This window comes from Charadrius vociferus, unplaced genomic scaffold (assembly GCF_000708025.1).
Source record: "Charadrius vociferus isolate BGI_N301 unplaced genomic scaffold, ASM70802v2 scaffold158, whole genome shotgun sequence".
NCBI lineage: Eukaryota > Metazoa > Chordata > Aves > Charadriiformes > Charadriidae > Charadrius > Charadrius vociferus.
In genome coordinates, this window is record NW_009661372.1 from 660050 (window position 1) to 678061 (window position 18012).

Below are 18012 nucleotides of genomic sequence, written 5' to 3' on the forward strand. Positions count from 1 at the left end.
AGTTACTTGATACTTTGTGGCAGTGCATTATCTAGACTTAATAGTTTTTCACAATGATTATTTTACTCGTTTTGTTAATACATTATATAGTGGCTTTTGAATTCAAAGTATCTATATTATTCTAAAATACTGTTTGTAGTTATCAGCAGTTTATAATGAGGATTTAAAGCTCTAAATTTAAATCCTAATTGTGAATAAGTGAGAAAAACTTATTTTCCTCTTAGTAAATGACTTACTAGTGCTTTCTTGTTAGTTGGTCACTGATGAGATTGGCAATGGTTCAGCTGGTACTTCACAATTTGAAGATTTTCTACCCTTTGGCTGGACATGATCTTTCAGGTAATAAGCAGCAGAGTTGTCTTTTCATACTTAATAACCACATTTAAAATCAGTAATATTTTGGATAATATGTTGTAGCTTTATTTTTAGTTCAAAAGTTGTTAATTTTTCTGTGATCTGAGACTAATTCTCTGATACTGTTTATCAAGTAAGTTATTACTGTTTATGAAGTTTACTGAACAGTTATTACTGTTTATGAAGTAATGTGGTGGGGTGGGTAAGATGAGCAGGTAAGAAGTAATGCTCAGTAGTTAGCAGAAGTCTCTGCATACTTAGTTTTTTCTTTGCCTCTTGGTCATCCAAGGATATTTACAACATTTCTTGGTGGAAACGCTATAGTTTTTTGTAATTCAGGTTACATCATTCCTACTCCTTCTTTCATAGAATCATGGAATGGTTTGGGTTGGAAGGAACCTTTAAAGATGATCTAGTACAACTTCGCTGTTGTAGGTGGGGACATCTTTCGCAAAATTGTGTTGCCCAAAGCCCCATCTGACCTGACCTTGAACACTTCAGGGATGGGGCATCTACAACTTCTCTGGCAACCTTTTCCAGTGCCTCCCCATCTTCATTTTTGAAAAAATTCTTCCTGATATCTGATCTAAATCTCCTCTTTTTTAGTTTAAACTGTTACCCTTTGTCCTATTGCTACAGGCCTTGGTAAAAAGTCTTTGTCCATCTTTCTTGTAAGTCCTCTTTAAGTATTGAAGGTTGCAGTAAGGTCTCCACAGAGCTCCTCTTCTGCAGGCTGAACAACCCCAATTATCTCAGCCTGTCCTCACAGGAGAGGTGTTCCATCCCTCTGATCATTTTTGTGGCCCTCCTCTGGACCTGCTCCAACCAGTCCATGTCTGTCTTGTACTGGGGGCTCCAGAGCTGGATGCAGTACTCCAGGTGGGGTCTCATGGGAGCAGAGCAGAGGGACAGAAATCATCACCCTCGCCCTGGTGGACACCTTTCTTTTTACGCAACCCAGGATGCAATTGGCTTTCTGGGCTGCAATTGCAGATTGTCAGCTCATGTCCAGTTTTTCATCCACCAGTATCCCCAGCTCCTTCTCCGCAGGTCTGCTCTCAATCCATTTGTCACTCAGTCTGTATTGATACTGGTGATTACCCTGAACCAGGTGCAGGACTTTGCACTTGTCCTTGTTAAACTTCATGAGGTTTGCATGGGCCTGCTCCTCAAGCCTGTCAAGGTCCCTCTGGATGGCATCCCTTCCCTCTAGCAAATCAACTGTACCACTCATCTTGGTATTATCTGCAAACTTGCTAAGGGTGCACCTACTACCACTGTGTGTGTCATTAACAAAAATAATGAACAGTAGCAATGCCAATATGCCACCCCTGAGGGACACCGCTGATTACTGATCTCCATTTGGACACTGAGCCATTGACTGCAACTTCTTGGATGCAGTCATTCAGCCAATTCCTTATCCATCAAATAGTCCATCCATCAATCCATATTGGTCTAATTTAGAGGTAAGGATGTTGTGTGGGACCATGTCGAAGGCCTTACAGAAGTCAAAAGCAGAGGACATCAGTTGCTGTTCCTTTGCCCACCAGCCCAGTCAGTCCATCATAGAATGCCACCAGATTAGTCAGGCACAATTTGCCCTTTGTGAAGCCATGTTGGCTTTCTCTTATCACCTGCCTGTCATCCCTATGCTTTTACATAGCTTCCAGGAGGATCTGTTCCATGATATTTAATTTCTGTCAGTGTTGGAGAAGTCTGTTCCTTTATTTAGCAGTGATAGCACAAAGCAGTGAATCTTTTTATACTTGCAGATATCAAGTTGAGGTTTGAATAAAGCTTACTTTTGGAGATATTTGAAATACAATTCAGTCTTCAGCTGTGCAATTATTTCCATCAAGGTAATAATGGAGAAGGAAGGTTTTTTTCTTAATTTTTACTTGTCTTTCTAGAGCTTCCAGTTAGCTCCCCGATATGCCACGCAGTTTTGAAAACACTACAGCGCTGGGAACAAGTTCTTCTCCGACGTCTTGAGCTATATGGGGGTCCACCTCAACATTATATTTCAGTTCATGCTTCTGAAGATGCCCTAGCTGCTGGTCCTGCATTGCTTCGCCATAAAACTTTACTTGAGCCTACAAACACTCCATTCAGGTGCGTCTAATGTCTATAAACACTGACTATGATATCTTCAATATACATAAAGCATTATGTTGTTAGTGCATGTGATAGACCATAACTTTGATAACTATGTCATGCCAGTTTCTAGACTTGCTCTAATCCATTGTGAACTTGTGGGTACACATCAGAATTGATGCATCTCTAGACCAAAGCATGATCAGGAAAAACAATCAAAAGTTTCTCATTTTTTTAAGTTCTTTTATTGAAGCTTAACATATTGATTTTGAGTGTCTCTGTGAAAAAACTATGGTTGACGGTAAAATAAAGAATAACAAATTTGCCCTGAGAGATAATTAACGATGAGTGACAATGAATTAAATAATTGCCCAGCCTTTGGAGGCAATAAAATTAGGTTCTTATCAGTATCCATTCCTAAAACTGGAGAAGAAATTTTTACTGTTTATAATATTTGCGTAGTTGTGACTCCATATAATTGCATGTTCAGCTAGAAAAGTGTGCTCAGTTTCTTAAATTGTCACTTTTTAAATAGATTTGTGCCTTTTTAATCTTACTATCACGTGTGGTTGCAGGATCAATAGAAAGTTTGTCCTTTTGTTATAAAAAAACCTCATGATTGTCACAATTTTAGTAACTGGAGTTGATTAAAAAGGAACAGCTTAACATGTATCTGCTGCCTGGCATTAATTTTAAATGATGATTTAAAGCAGTTCAGGGTTTGATGTTTTTTGGCCTGGCGTAAGCAACTATATTTGTATTTACAAGTTTTAACTTGAGCATACAGTTTCTAGGAGTAAGTATAAACATTTCAAGTCTAATCTGATTCTGCAATCTTTCCGATTTTGATACTGAAAAGTCATGGTTGTTAGAGAGATCTTACACAGCTGATGATGTGTTCCTAGCAGGAAGTATTAGTCATTCATTGTCCATGTGATGGAAGCACTCGTTAGCAATAAACAAATGACCCATGTTGTAAAGAATAAGGCGGACTAATAAATAATCTGTATGCTTACCAAATTCTTGTGTAATCTCTTAAACAGATTTTTCTCACTTGTCCCAAGATAAGGGGTGAAAATATACATATTCTTTTCCTTCGTCCTTTTGTGCCTCCACTCACACATAGGTTTCTCGGGAAGGTGGTATGAGAATGCTTCTGAACAGGTCTTGTACAGTGTTTAGAGAGCTGTAGTTTTGCTTCAGTGATTCTTCTGACTGGATTGTGATTAGAATATAAGGTATTGCACTCTTATAAGTATAAGCATCATGTAAATATTTATTTTAACTTTGTTATGTAGATCTAACTGTCATGTTGCACTGTCTGTGAAGAGGCTCTGGCAGTACTTGGTTAAACAGGAAGAAGTCCAGGAAACCTTTATCAGAAATATTTTTACAAAGAAGCGATGCCTAAACGAGGTTGGTATGGTATCCAAAATGCATAAAATTATGCAGGTCAGTCTATGAGCTTTTACTTAATATTTTTTAGGCTGGCTTGTTTACTTTCTAGAGTGTGAGTGGATAATATACCGGATGATAAGTCTAAATCTACAGTATTTTATATTAAAAATCTTTATCCATTGTTTCATTGAAAGCAAAATCAGTCTTTGACTGTAGGCTGACATCTAACACCACTTAGCTACAGTCAGCCTCTGTGTTAAGATCAGTATAAAAGCTGTCTCAAAAGGACAAACTTTAAAATTCCAAAGATAAAAACATTAACTTAATCAGTCAAAGTTCCAAAAGTTTGAGTTTGTCCCTGCCATAGTTGTTCTGGGCTTATCCACTGGTTTCTATCATGTTATGATTCAGTTTTAATAAGAAAAATGCTCATACAACAGTTAATATTTCTGTCCCTGATAAGTTATCCCAGTGTCTACCTGGATTCCAGGTTCAGATTCAGTAAAATAAAGTTGTGGTTCTGTAACAGAGTTTTGGGGTTTTTTTCCCCTCTTTAGTTGCCCCTTTTCTTTCGTATTCACTTCTACTCCAAGAATCAGTTGTGTTACGGGAAAAACTATGGAGTAGCAGAAACATAAGAGAAAGAAGCAGACCTGAACAAATTAAACATGCAGGAGAAAGAGTATTCATGACTAGTAAAGTCATGGCAGCAAAGAGTTCTGTATAAGCTAGTCTTTGTCCTGTCAGAACTAGAGTATTAGCTTGTTTTAGTTATTTGTGGATAATTGTGCTTTCTCATCATGTCTTGTGTTAATGCAGCCATGTTGCTTTGCTGTGTAGAAAGGTATTTTGGAATGTTTTAGATGTACTTTATATGTTTCCAAGTAGGATCATTGATAGCCTTACAGAGCATAGGTGTGTTGCCTTTATTTTGTATCCTCTTATTACTGGTAAAACGTCAGTGGAGATTGCTTATTTTCCAAGAAAATTGACTTTTTTTTGATGGACAGGATGCTGTTACAGTACAGAATAGGTAAATCAGTTTCTTCTGTTCTGTGTGTGAGTGCAAACATGCTGTTGTGTTTCTTTTGTTCTGTGTTGGGGGTAAACAAGGAATTAAGGATTTCCTTGATATTTTGTGTGTTATGTCTTATCTTTATTCCTTGTTCTGTGGTTGTTCTTTCCTTGGTGAAGTCATTAGAGGAGCACAATGAAACCATGAAAAATTCTGTGGTGGAGGAGCCCATCGTCAACAAGGTACACAGTACTAATGCTCAAATTAATTAGACCCTACATAATTATGAAATATTTCCTTTTTGAAATGGTACTGATCTCCCTTAAAAAAAAAATCTTTGCTGACATAGCCAATAAACTTGAAAACTTAGTTTTGCAAGAGATTGAGTTAAACTAGTCTTGTTATAGAGCCTGTCTGCAGCTAAATGTATCTTAGATACACCTAGATTAAACAACTAGGTAAGAACAATATGTATTATGAAATTCCATAGCTATGCCAAGTGAAGAGTTGAGGTTGAGGTTTGAGCATGTGACAAAATTTCAGTACTACTAGGGGAACGTAGTACATACAGGAGCTTTCACCAGTATGAGATGGCTAGAATAGTTGCCTATAAGAGAAGGTGGTTAATTGAATTTAGTGCAGTTTGTTAGCGTGATACTAGTTTCCTACTGAAAATTTTTGCTGAACCTTAATTTTAAGATGGTGACAAATTGAACCCATATAAAAACTTTATAGCGATGTTCTTGAAAGACTTATATGAGACTGAAAAAAGTATAATGCCATGTCTAGAAATGTAAACAAATACTGTATTCTTCAGGCATTCTTTTACAAAACTAGTGAGAAAACAAAAATGAGAACACTCTAATGTCCTTGAGCTACGTTGTTGTTATTAATTATGCAATAAAGCACTATTAGCAAGTAGGTAGTTGGAACTGACTGGGGAAAAAATAATCTTAATTTCACGCAGTTTTGTTGACCACAGATCATGTTTTTGTATCTTGTTTGTCACTGCAGCTTTGTGCAGTTTTTCATACATAAGATCACCGGAGTATCAATTTTGTTTTAATCTTAAACGTGGTCTACTTTGTGGTGTACAACAGCTACAGACTTTTTTCAGACATTGAAAAAGACTTTTTGCAGTTCTTTGTTAGCACCATTTTACTGTTTTTCAACTAACGTATCCTTGTTTAAATCTTTTGAAGACCAGAGAATTAAGAAATTGAAGGGGAGAGGCTGGGAAACAGTAGTTCTGAAATAATGCTTTGTGTTTTGAAGAAAATGCAAAATTTCACATTTGTAATTCAGGTTTGAATTTTTGTGTCACCATTTGTTGGGCAATACCATTTTTTTACTGTAAAATTGTTTAGTAACTACAATAAACTGGAGTTTGTAATCTGTCAGTTTGATACTTGCAGTGCTGAGCTCTTTAATTTTGAACAGGAGTCCTACAGTGCTGGTAGAGTTTAGAGTTTTGTCATGTGCTGGCATATACCTGAATGCATTTCTAAAATACAAAAAAGTAGACAAGATTTAAATACAACATTAGATCACACTAAGGAAAAAAAAGTAATAGTAAAAAGTTTGTGGTATGAGAATGTCAGCTTATCCATTCTCCACAGATAAATAAATCTGGAATTCTGCACAAAGTTCAATTTATTTTCCTGCTCGGGATCTTGTCTGCACCTTCTCTTCTCCCTTTGGACTATTTAATCAGTTTCAGTGGTGAAAAGTGCTTGCTGAGAACATGAAAAGACTTAGCAAATTTTTTTAAGACCAAAACATCAAGACTCAGTGCTTTATTAGCTACGTTCCTGAGTATGCATTAGCCTTGTTGGCTTTCAGCATCCCTGAAAAACTTTAGAGTCAACAGTGTACTGGGACTTCTGTGACAAATTATGCTGTGGTAATCTCAACATGGCAGTGGGAAGCTAGATTATTAGACATGAAACACGTTTACTGTAATTGTTACAGGTTATATTTGTCATATTTTCATAGAATTACAATTGAGAAAAAATCCCATGAAATTTAATACCATCCAGTGTTTGGTCTCTGTACTTCCAGTAAAAAGCAGTGTTGCATAGCTCTTTGCATTTAAATATACTTTACTTTTTAAATACAGATAGAAACGGATGTGGGATACCCAGGAGGCAAGGCAAGAATAATCCATAAAGAGTCTGACATCATTACTGCCTTTGCAGTCAATAAGGTGAGTATAAAGGAGGTAGGATAATCAAATTATGTTGTACTTCCACCTGATAAACAGGTTGTAGTCCCATTGTGAATGAGTGAGATATCCTTCACTAGCCGTCCTACAGCTTGAATTCTTAGCACTCTCTTCTCTAAAGCACTTCATAATTATCTTTCTCACAATTAAAACAGTTCTACTACAAATTGTGGGGTTTTTTTTTTTCTGTTGTGCAATGGATTGAGAGAAGAGGTGGCCTCTACTTTTCTTTAAGCTTGTGTGTAGGAATATTTTTCCTTCTCTGTCAAAGACACCCAGGAAGTCATCTTTTCTTCTCCTGTTTAACCATTTAACCCTTAAGAAGTGGAGGAGAGGAGCTTGGTTGCAAGCATTGTAGTATAGTTACCTCTTGCTTATCCTCTGAAGAAAGCAAGGAGAAACTAGAGCTGCTTGAGAGAGGTATAGGATACAAATAGTGTGGGATGAGATCCCGGATGCTAATAAACTTTTAAAAGGAAATGTCAAGTTTAGCCAGTTTATACAGATTTGTAGACATGAATGTTTGGGTTTTGTAAATTGGTTAAGTGTATCAACACTGTACAACTGTACCATAACCACAGAAAATAAAAATAGCACCATTTTGAGTATCCCTTTCGTATCTGTTTTTGTGTGTGTTACTTTTTCTCAGGCAAATCGGAACTGCATTGCAATAGCATCAAGTCATGACATTCAAGAATTAGATGTTTCTGCGATTTTAGCTACACAAATCTATACCTGGCTTGATGATGATGTGGAAATAGAAAATAAAGGGTAAGTTTCCAATATCACAGCTTGACTGCATATAAGTCAGTGTAACAAAGCATGGTATTTAATGTTGTTGTTTGGAATCTAACTTACAATGTTGTTTCATTTTATAGGGCTGATGATTTCTTAGTTATACATGCTCGTGACGATCTGGTAAATGTTCAGGGAACCACTCCTTATACTCACAGTAATCCTGGCACACCTATCAATATGCCTTGGCTTGGTAGTACACAAACTGGCAGGGGTGCATCTGTGGTAAGTCACTTGTCAAAGGTTAGCCTTGTGTACTCTATCTACTACTCTCCTTTTGTCTGTTCAGTGTTGCTGGTCATATTTTACAATCAGTGTGTAAGTAAGTGTAGTTTTTCTGTGTAATCAAGGCAAGCTGGAATCTTTTATAATCACTTGATTAATAGGTTAAAGTACTGCACAGAATTTAAGATACACCAACTAAGCAAGCAGAGTTTTTAGTCAAACCATATACGCTTTCTATACCTAAGATATGTCATTTTAAAAGAAAGAATTGGGATTCCGGTAAGAAGTTGCAGCTTAAATTGTTCTTAAAAGACTTGAAGCCAAATGCTGTATCTAAAAAGTGTATATTCAGGAGATTTCAGGATATGAATTCGTAAAAGACTGGGTAAAAATAATGGTGTGAAATATCAAGGTAGCTTTTATTTTAAGCATAATCTTAAGTTTAATTCTGAGTTCTGCACTGTTTCAGTTTTTATTTAAAAATAAATACCAACTTCTGCTCTAGTACGAAGTACCATTGTAGTGCACTGTGTACTGGTATGAGCCTGTGTTATAGGAGGGACAGCAAGTGAACTCCTAAAGCAGATTTCACTAGCAGGACAGAGGCTTCCAATGAAATTAATTAAACTCTGGAAACTGAGCAACTTAAGCTTAGGAAAAGTGAGGATTCTCGGTTTGATAAGAAAAATGAGGAAGGCAGTACTTCAGAAATAGGACCAACTACAAACATCATGCATATTTTGAACTATATGTCACACTGATGTGTGTGACTTCATCTCCAAAGCTCTTGTCAACTCTGTCTTCTTTGAAATGCTACACGGTTTTGCCATAACTCTGCTTAGTAGCATTATTAAATATCCCACTTCTGAAGATCACGTTTTAGAGGAGATAATCAGTTTCACTGTTGGGCATTGCTGAAATACACTAGTGAGGGACACCCAGTAAAATGTGACTATGTCCACATGAGCAAATTGATCCTTCTGATCATAGAGGTGACACCTGCACAAGGGAAGCTCTTACTTTTAGAAATAAGTTCTGTGTTTGGTGTGACACTTTGCCCTGAATTAAATCTGAGCTTTTTGCTCAGATCATATGATAATTTGAGTCTGGCCATTGACATATTTACCTTAGTTCCTCTGCAGCATAGATGCTCTTTAATAATGCAGATCTGTTGATTAGTTAGCTGGGAGATGCTTATTTGGAGCCACTTAACTGAGCTGAAATGGTCATATCTCACCCATATCTCTCAGCCTATCTGCACATAGAAGTGGAGTTTTTCCTGGATAACTGAATGCATTGTGTTGTGACTTGGCTGCACTTTGTGGCATTTAACAGCTTAAAGCAAGTCTATAAGTAGAGATAGAATTGAAAGAACCATGTGTTAAGTTAAATTGTAGCTGATTTTTGAAAATTTTTGATGATTAGGAGGAGTAAATAAGGAATGAACAATAATGTTATCCACACATGGAAGTGGGTAATGTGCTAGTACCTACAACACTCCCTTTTATGTAGGAACTGCTGATCCTAGCTGCCAATTTTGCAGCTCTGTTATCACAATTGGGTATCTGCTGCAAGTATGCTTTGAATGACCTTCCCACTTTCTCCTCTCACATACATTTATACGTGTATATATACATGCGTATGTATAGAATTTGTGTGTTTATTTCTCAACAAAGTAATTACATAATATGTTAATGTAAACTATTCTTACATGACTTTCTATTTCATATGTAGTAAAACTTTCTTACCTAAAGATACACAGTTATGCTTTTGTTGAATGCATTTGCTGTTAAAATTTGGACCTAAATTTTTTTTGGCATGCTGTTTGACTGTGGCAGAGCAGAGAACCAACCATAGCACGCAAGAACTCTCCCCACTGGGGAGGGGGAGACAAAGGTACTGAATGAATGACAAAGTAAATGAAGGAAAATATAGGGATTCTTGGAAGAAAATAGTGTTACTGTGGAAGTACTCAAATATGGCTGAAAACCAGCTTCACCTAAATCTTTCTGTTGCTACGATTTGTTATTTTGTTCCTTCAGATCCTTGTTCCCATCTTTGCTCTTCCATAATTTGCAGCCCATTTAATAGATACAGTTCCACAGCTCTATACCATTACTGGCTTTTCAGTCTTGTTGGCTTTGCTTCGCTTCCATCAACAAGGGAAACTATTTGACTTATGATACTCAGGCAATTAACATTTTATTAGCTCTAAGGTTTTTTGTTACTCTTCTTCACTGTTTCCTCTACTCCACTCATACAAGGTAAGTAAGGAGGCTCACCACCACATCCTTCAGTACAGTGTGTTTACGCAGTTCTTACAGGAGGTGTTTCTAAGAAAGCGCTGAAGTAAATAGTACGTATTGTCAGCTTTGAAACTCGGGTAATGTTCAACAGCTTGTCTTCCAAACCAGTATGACTGACACTTATATTCACTAGTTTAATAACTCGTGGGTCAGATTTTAAGCTTTTTTATTCTTCTGTCTTACTGTACATTAGATCCAAAGCACCCAACTCTCCAACAAAGCAATGAGTGTTCTACCTGTCAGCTATTGTTTAAGGGGAAACTAGCGGTACCAAATGTCAGTTACATTGATAACAGAAGTGTTTGCATTTGATAATGATGCTTGGCTTCTAAATCAGAGACGCGGCACCAGAGATTCGTGTTAGCATAGTCAACACAACCCTTCATTTTGGTGAATAAATAGAAAGCACGTGAATAATTTTTCTTTCACTTACACATAGAGGTAAATTGTAAGTTTACAGAGCAAAGTATTGCAATTATTTACTGATTCGTATGTGCATTAATGTTTGAAGAACATCATCCTCTCTGATCTTGTCCTAAATCTTGTAAAGTATATATTGTTTTATTCACCAATGTTTTACCAAACTGTTGAGCTGTTTTCCTTGTCATTTAAAGTATTTACAAAAGGAAAATATGTATTCAAAAATCTTATTTTTTTATCTTTAAAGTGTTTTGAAGTAAACTTGGGTAACCAAGAGGCATAAGGCTTTCTCTTCAACAAACAATAAAGCTTTGAGAATTGAAAGATCTAAATCTGCTTCCAAAACATAACCAAGAGGATAGCAGTTACTCCACTAATCCAAACCAGAGGAAATTTCAGCAAGAAAATCAATTATTTCCCTTCCAAGTTTTTTTCCTTCTTTTTGTTTGCAAACTGAAAATTTGGAGAACATTGCTTTTCAACTCTTTGGACCATATTTAATAATATGAAGCAAGTAAAAATTTGTAATTCGTACATTTGTCTGGTTGGCAACCTGATCAGAGGCCAGGGGAGAATAGAGTTCTTAAATACTTGATTCGCTATCTACTGTTTCAGTGACAAAGCAGTGACAAAATACTGTACAAAATTATAGCAGTTGCAAGTCACAGTTGGACTCAATATTAAATGGCTTTTCCAACCTAAATGTTTCTATGACAGTAGTTTAGTGCCAGCTTGCTACTGATGCATAGAAGTAGTAAGCTGCTGTGTTAAAAGTGATTGGTCTGGCAACAAATTCTTTTTGTATTGTCATTTAAAGTTAACACCTGGCATGAATATAAACTTATGCCCTCTTCTCTCTCAGACGTTCAGGTAAATAATACAGCACAAGCAAACAAAATCCAGCAATTTTCTTAGGAAAGACAGTCGTCAAAGTAGCTAGATGCTTTTGAGGAGAACTAACAGGAAATAAAAGAGTAAAAACTTAACTTTGATGTTAAGTTTTCTGTTTCTTTTCAAGTGTGGTATTGTGAGTTGGACTTAAGATTTAATTAGATGGGTTTTTTGTCTTAATTGTCTGATGTGTCCAGACTTCTTGATATATTGAACTCTTTCCAGTTTTCTCAGTCAACTGAGAAAAATAGCATTCTTGGTAATCTGCCTTGCTCAAAGCAAAGTTTGGAATTTAGGAACAAAAGTGCTGCTGAAAATCCATTGGATCTGTATTTGCAAAACCATAAACAATTTTGAAGAATTTTTTATTTACCAGTTGCTAGGTATATAGCTTATTCTGGTTGGCCACAAGTAATCACTTTTCAATCAATGACAATAACTTAACCAGACTTGAAAATAAATATATTCCTTCCTATTTTTTACTTCTGTTAAAGTTTGTTTACCTCTTTCTTTACATGCTTCTGCCTCTCTCTTGCTTATCTTACAATATTCAGGAATATTCCAATAAATTTAATGGAATCAGAAAGGAATTGGCAAGAAAAGAGGTAAGATTGCAGTCTAAGGAGTGTTTATATTTGGATCCATAAATCTCTGAAGCAAAAAGTTAATATAAAGTATAAAGCCTGCGAAAGTATTAACATCTACAGTAGTTCTGGAAGAAACTGAATTCTGTCTGAATTTCTAAACCCAGTACTTGCTTTCAGTCGGAATTTTTATAGGAAACAACTGTCTGCGATCACTAATTATTCTATTTCGTAAGTTTTTTTATTCAGTAGTATTGTTTAATTATTTTCTATTATTTTGTATATTGAACAGATGCTCAAGAAGGCTATTAATAATGTCAGAAGAATGGCTTCTCATCCAACATTACCATATTGTAAGTTCAGTTTTGTTAAAGAAGAAAGTTACCTAAAGATTATATATTTACTTTTTGGCCTTTTTCCTTATTGTGCTGCTATTTTGTACTAGCACAGCAATCTATTATATGTTTTAAAGGTTGCTTATAAGCCCTATTTTACTGAAATTCTTTTTCATTTCCAAAAAAATAATACTGGGGGATATAACATAGCCTTTAGAAACAGTGATAGCTTTTTATACCAAAGCAGGACTGTATTTCTGTTTTATTTGTGACTTGGATGAAAGATAGTAGGAAAAAGATACATCATTATCTTCAAGTCAATAGCTTCATATTTCAGTACCATCTAAATACAGTTCTCAAATAATGAGGAAGTACTGTTCAATAAGGTTTGAATAGCATGGGTTTAAATATCAGTGGTACCCGCTACTCCTACAGGACGCCAGGTACTTTGGCACATGCTGTGGCACTATTTATTCTGAGGATGTTGTGCGCTGGTGTGAGATTTCTTAAAATGTTGGAAGAAAACTTCCTGCTCAACTGCTACAAAGTTTGTGGAAAGTCGTGTAAATATTTTCTGTTGCAGACCTGACAGGTGCTCAAGACGGTAGTGTAAGAATGTTTGAATGGGGTCATGCACAGCAAATCACATGTTTTCGGTCTGGTGGCAACTCAAGGGTAACACGAATGAGATTCAATTACCAAGGAAATAAGGTAACTGACAGAATGCTTTTGTACTTACCTTCTTTTCCCTGTCCCCTGTTTCCCCCCAAATATAATTGTAAATTAGCAGAAACATCACATTCTTCAAATATAAAGTAGTTTCTCTGAATTATGGTTAATTTATCTGTAATATGTATATATGTATTTACAGCTAATGTATCTTTTTTTAGTTTGGAATTGTTGATGCTGATGGATATATAAGTTTATATCAGACAAATTGGAAATGTTGCCCACTTACTGGAACTTCACCTAAACCATATTTGGTAAGCTGAAAACTAAATTAGCTTCTCTAAATGTGTGTTGTGCTCTCTTATTTCCTTCCCCCTTTAGAATAGTTAGGAGAGGGCTGCGATTGTGCAGACAACCCGTATTAATCAAGATTTGATAACATATTGTTGCTATCCTGTGATCTGTATGACAGACAAGTTCTTACATCCTAATCATGCTTACTAACTTAGAACGCAGAAAATGCAATGTTAGATCTGAAATAATTCTGATGTTCTTTGAGATTTGTCAATAATTGTCAATTGTTAATTAATTGTAAATAACACCAGACTCAAGGATACTTCCATGAAAAACTAAGAGTATCAGAATACACATACCTTTGTATCCTGTGTTCTTTAAATTGTTTTTGAAACAGGTCATCTTCTTGAGGAAGTTTAAGATTTCATGCAAACCAAATCTGTTTCTTTTTTCATTAGTAATTTCTAAACTGAATTTTTTCAGACCTGGCAGTGTCATAACAAAACAGCCAATGACTTTGTTTTCATCAGTTCATCATCTTTAATAGCCACAGCAGGACTGTCTTCCGACAACAGGTGAGAACTGCTGTGATAATGCATAAAAATGAAGTGATGCCATGTTTTCTCACCTTCTCTCCCCCTACTTTTTCTTGATGATTCTTCTTAAGCAGTTTAAGAGCAAAGTGCATACTTCTGCTCTGTTTCCTTCTTTGTGGAAGGTGGAGAGGAGCAATGTCTGCAGCTAAATTCCATGTGCCTGTTAAAGGAGGTTCCATAGGGAAGCACAAATCCTCTGTTCATGTTGCACGTGAGGAGGGGAAGTGCAGAGGGAGGTGTTGGTCACTTCCCCCTGATATCCAGTGACAGGGTGCATGGGAATGGTTCAAAGCTGTGCCAGGGGAGGACATTAGGAGGCACTTCCTTACTGAGAGTGTGGTCAAACACTGGAACAGGCTTCCTAGAGAGGCGGTCTATGCCCCAAGCCCGTCAGTGTTGAAGAGGCATTTGGACAGTGCCCTTAATGACATGATTTAATTCTTGGTCAGCCCTGAAGGGGTCAGGCAGTTGGACTAGGTGATAGTTACAGGTCCCTTCCAACTGAACTATTCTGTTTTGTTCTATTCTATTCTTATGAGCCTACCTTAAATTATTTTTACAGACGTAGGGAGTTGTGCATAGCTCTTCATTTCACACTTATTTTCTTAAGTATGTTTTTCTCAAGAAATAGCAAAAACTGCTAATGTCCAGGTGATTTCAGCTACAAAACATTGTAATCTCAATATGAATCCTTTATGAGAATAACCAGTTGTAGAATGATTATGTAGATGGCATGTCCTTGGAGTATATATATAACTACGAAAGTAATTTGGGGTCTGCTCAAAAGTAATCATTGAAAGTCTGTTTACAGTGCTTTTATGCCTGAAACAATCTTTTTAAGGTTCAGATGACTTTTCAGGTGTCCAAAATACTTCAGAACATTCCTCGCTGAATCAAACATATTTTTTTCTACAGAAATATTTGTCTTTGGGATACTTTGGTTTCACCTACAAATAGCTTGGTTCATGGTAAGTAAAATACAACCAGCAAAATATTTGGTCACAGTAAAAAATATATATGTGCCTCTCTTTAAGAAAAAGTCATTGTGGGAAGAAATTTTAATATTAGCAGTAAACCATCTTTCACTCTCCTGTGTGAGCACACCAGCAGTAATATAAAAACAGATTCTCAAGAAATGATTTAGTGCTATATATAAATGATTGGTTTCATGGATACGAGCGCCTTCCTTTGCATACCTTGTATCTTTGCACCACAAGTGCAACCAGACAGACAGACATCTGTAATTTCTGTTCCTTTTTAAAAAATTCTCAGCAACTCCTGCTTGTAGTGACTAGCATGTTGAGAAGACAATAGCTGTAACACTGTTAAAACTCCAGTTTTTAGCAGTTATATGTATTTGCAGGATATGCATTCATACCCTTCAATTCAAGGTTCCAATGGCTGTGTCTGTACTCATAAATCAGAGAGGCCTCACTCAAAATTTATCAGTTAAGTCTTAGACAAAATAACAGTGCTACAGAGATAGCACTGGGCACTTCCAGATACATTATCTATTTGGAGAATAAGAGGACATGCTTTTTATCAACTGTTAAGTATTTCATGACTTCTGTGAAAATCCTATCCTCAGAGAAACCATGATTATAAAATGGTTCTCTGAAGGTATGTATATGACTAAACACACCAAAATGTCTAGAAAATACTCATTGATTTTTTTATGAATATATTGAACAAGCAGATGTACAAATAAGATCTCATAATTATATAGTAATTTTCAGAGTTGAAGTAAAAGATGACCTTACTGCTGTATTTGTATAGTGCATTTTTGCTTTCAAAGATTGTCCAGTTCTGTGACACCTTTATTCTATGTATTATGGCAGATAATGTGGAATGTTTTAAATGCTTTCTGTGTGTATAGGTATCTACATACAGTATTACAAAAATGCATTAGAAGAGTTATTCCTATAAGTATGCTTTTTGAGATGTAATAAATATTTAACTGGGGTTTCATCAACTTTATTACTAACATTTTGTTGCAGTGAAAAAGAAATACATTTCAATGTCTGAAATACAGAATTAAGCTCAGAGAGAGGAGCTGTGAACTCCTTGTAATTGAAGTGTGGTGGAATGCTTAAGTGTATGTGTGAGATGTGTGGCATTTCTAAACATAAATTTAGAGAACCCTTTGAACTACAAGTACAACATGATACATGCTGTGTGTTAGGATTCATAGTGTCTATTCTCAAACATACTGAGCTTTGTTCTGATAATTGTAATCTTAATTCACTTCCTCCACTCATTTGGCAGAGTAGACACATCCAAACAAATGTGAAAAGCAGCAAATTAAAAGTAAAATAACCAGGAGAAACTTACAAGATATTTGGGCAAGTAATTTAGCAGGACATTCCTTATGGGAAACATATGTCTTAAAAGAACAAGCATTAGAGAGTTTGAAAAGAATCTGTTTCTGGTCAAGGCCTAATAGTTTGCAATTACACAGGGATAGAAAGAAGAATGTAATATTTTTTCATACAGATTGTAATGGCTTAATTTGAGAATACTGCAACTTCAGGATGTCTGATGTGTACCTGGAGTTACATATATATGGTATTGCAATAATTGGACTTGTGATCAATTGGATTACAGCATCAAAGTCACTGTTGCTAGTGTCTTGAACCATTAGAGGTTGATGGAAAATTAAAGTTAGTACTGTGAAATTGAAGTTCGTACTGTGTGTTTATTCAAATTACTTTGCTTGGGCTTTCAGCTTTTATCTGTCACGACAGTGGAGCAACCGTGCTAGCATATGCTCCAAAACATCAGCTGTTAATATCTGGAGGAAGAAAAGGCTTTACATGTATAATTGATCTTCGCCAAAAACAGCAGCAACAGTTACTCCAGAGTCATGATTCTCCAGTCAAAGCAATTGCTGTTGATCCTACAGAAGAGTATTTTGTCACAGGATCTGCTGAAGGCAACATAAAGGTATTAATGAGGGGGAGGGAGTAGAGAGATGAAGATGGTGATGATGTCTATATCCAAAAAGAATCTTGCATAGCTGTGAAATAATGATACGTTCTACATTTGTTCTCAACCCTGACTTTCACATTTACTAATTTAATTATGAAATGTTAGTCTTGCCTTGCAGTCCTCCTTTTAGTCTTACCTTAGTCCCTGTATGTATTCCTTATTATAGAAAATTAATATTAATATTCTATAACTGTGTCATTACAGATTGCTGCGGATCTATTCTTTTATAGTTAGTGTCAGAAAAATGAATGCAAAATGTAGTCAGATTTCTCCATGACTCATTACTGGTGAATTTTTAAAATCATGGCAATTATCCTTATAAGAGATTTATATTTTGATGCTTTTTCAGGTATGGAGTCTGTCTACGTTTAATCTTCTTCATACTTTCATCAATGAGCATGCTCGACAGTCTCTCTTCAGAAACATTGGGACAGGAGTCATGCAAATTGAGACAGGACCAGCAAATCATATATTCTCCTGTGGTGCTGATGGAACAGTAAAGATGAGAATATTGCCTGATAGGTTCAGCCCTTTAAATGATGTGTTAAAAACTGATGTGAAATTTATGATCTAGTATTTTTCTCAGAACAATGTATAACATTCCCCTTCTGCCATCCCTGAACATATTTTTTTTCCTGGAACTAGCCAACAAAGCAGATACACAATGATATCTTGTGCCACAAAAATGCTTTTTTTTTTTTAAATTTTTTTCCCCCATATTTATTACCTGGAGCTTTTAATCCCTGATGCACTGATGCCTTAAAGATTAACAAGGTCCTTCAGATTTTGATTGTTGCCTAAAATAAAAGCTATATGTGACTCAC

General features: G+C 36.0%; 1 protein-coding gene across 1 annotated transcript in view; it reads left to right on the plus strand.

Moving 5' to 3' along the window:
* Positions 1-17762, plus strand: part of DMXL1 (Dmx-like 1) — a 70795-nt gene extending 53033 nt beyond the window's left edge. Inside the window, exons 31-44 of the mRNA XM_009893791.1 lie at positions 254-339; positions 2265-2466; positions 3747-3864; positions 5041-5103; positions 6981-7067; positions 7735-7856; positions 7964-8105; positions 12599-12659; positions 13225-13352; positions 13532-13624; positions 14088-14179; positions 15116-15168; positions 16926-17143; positions 17538-17762. Coding sequence (XP_009892093.1) covers positions 254-339; positions 2265-2466; positions 3747-3864; positions 5041-5103; positions 6981-7067; positions 7735-7856; positions 7964-8105; positions 12599-12659; positions 13225-13352; positions 13532-13624; positions 14088-14179; positions 15116-15168; positions 16926-17143; positions 17538-17762 — 1690 coding nt within the window. The remainder of the gene's footprint in view (positions 1-253; positions 340-2264; positions 2467-3746; positions 3865-5040; positions 5104-6980; positions 7068-7734; positions 7857-7963; positions 8106-12598; positions 12660-13224; positions 13353-13531; positions 13625-14087; positions 14180-15115; positions 15169-16925; positions 17144-17537) is intronic.
* The last annotated feature ends 250 nt before the right edge of the window (positions 17763-18012 follow it).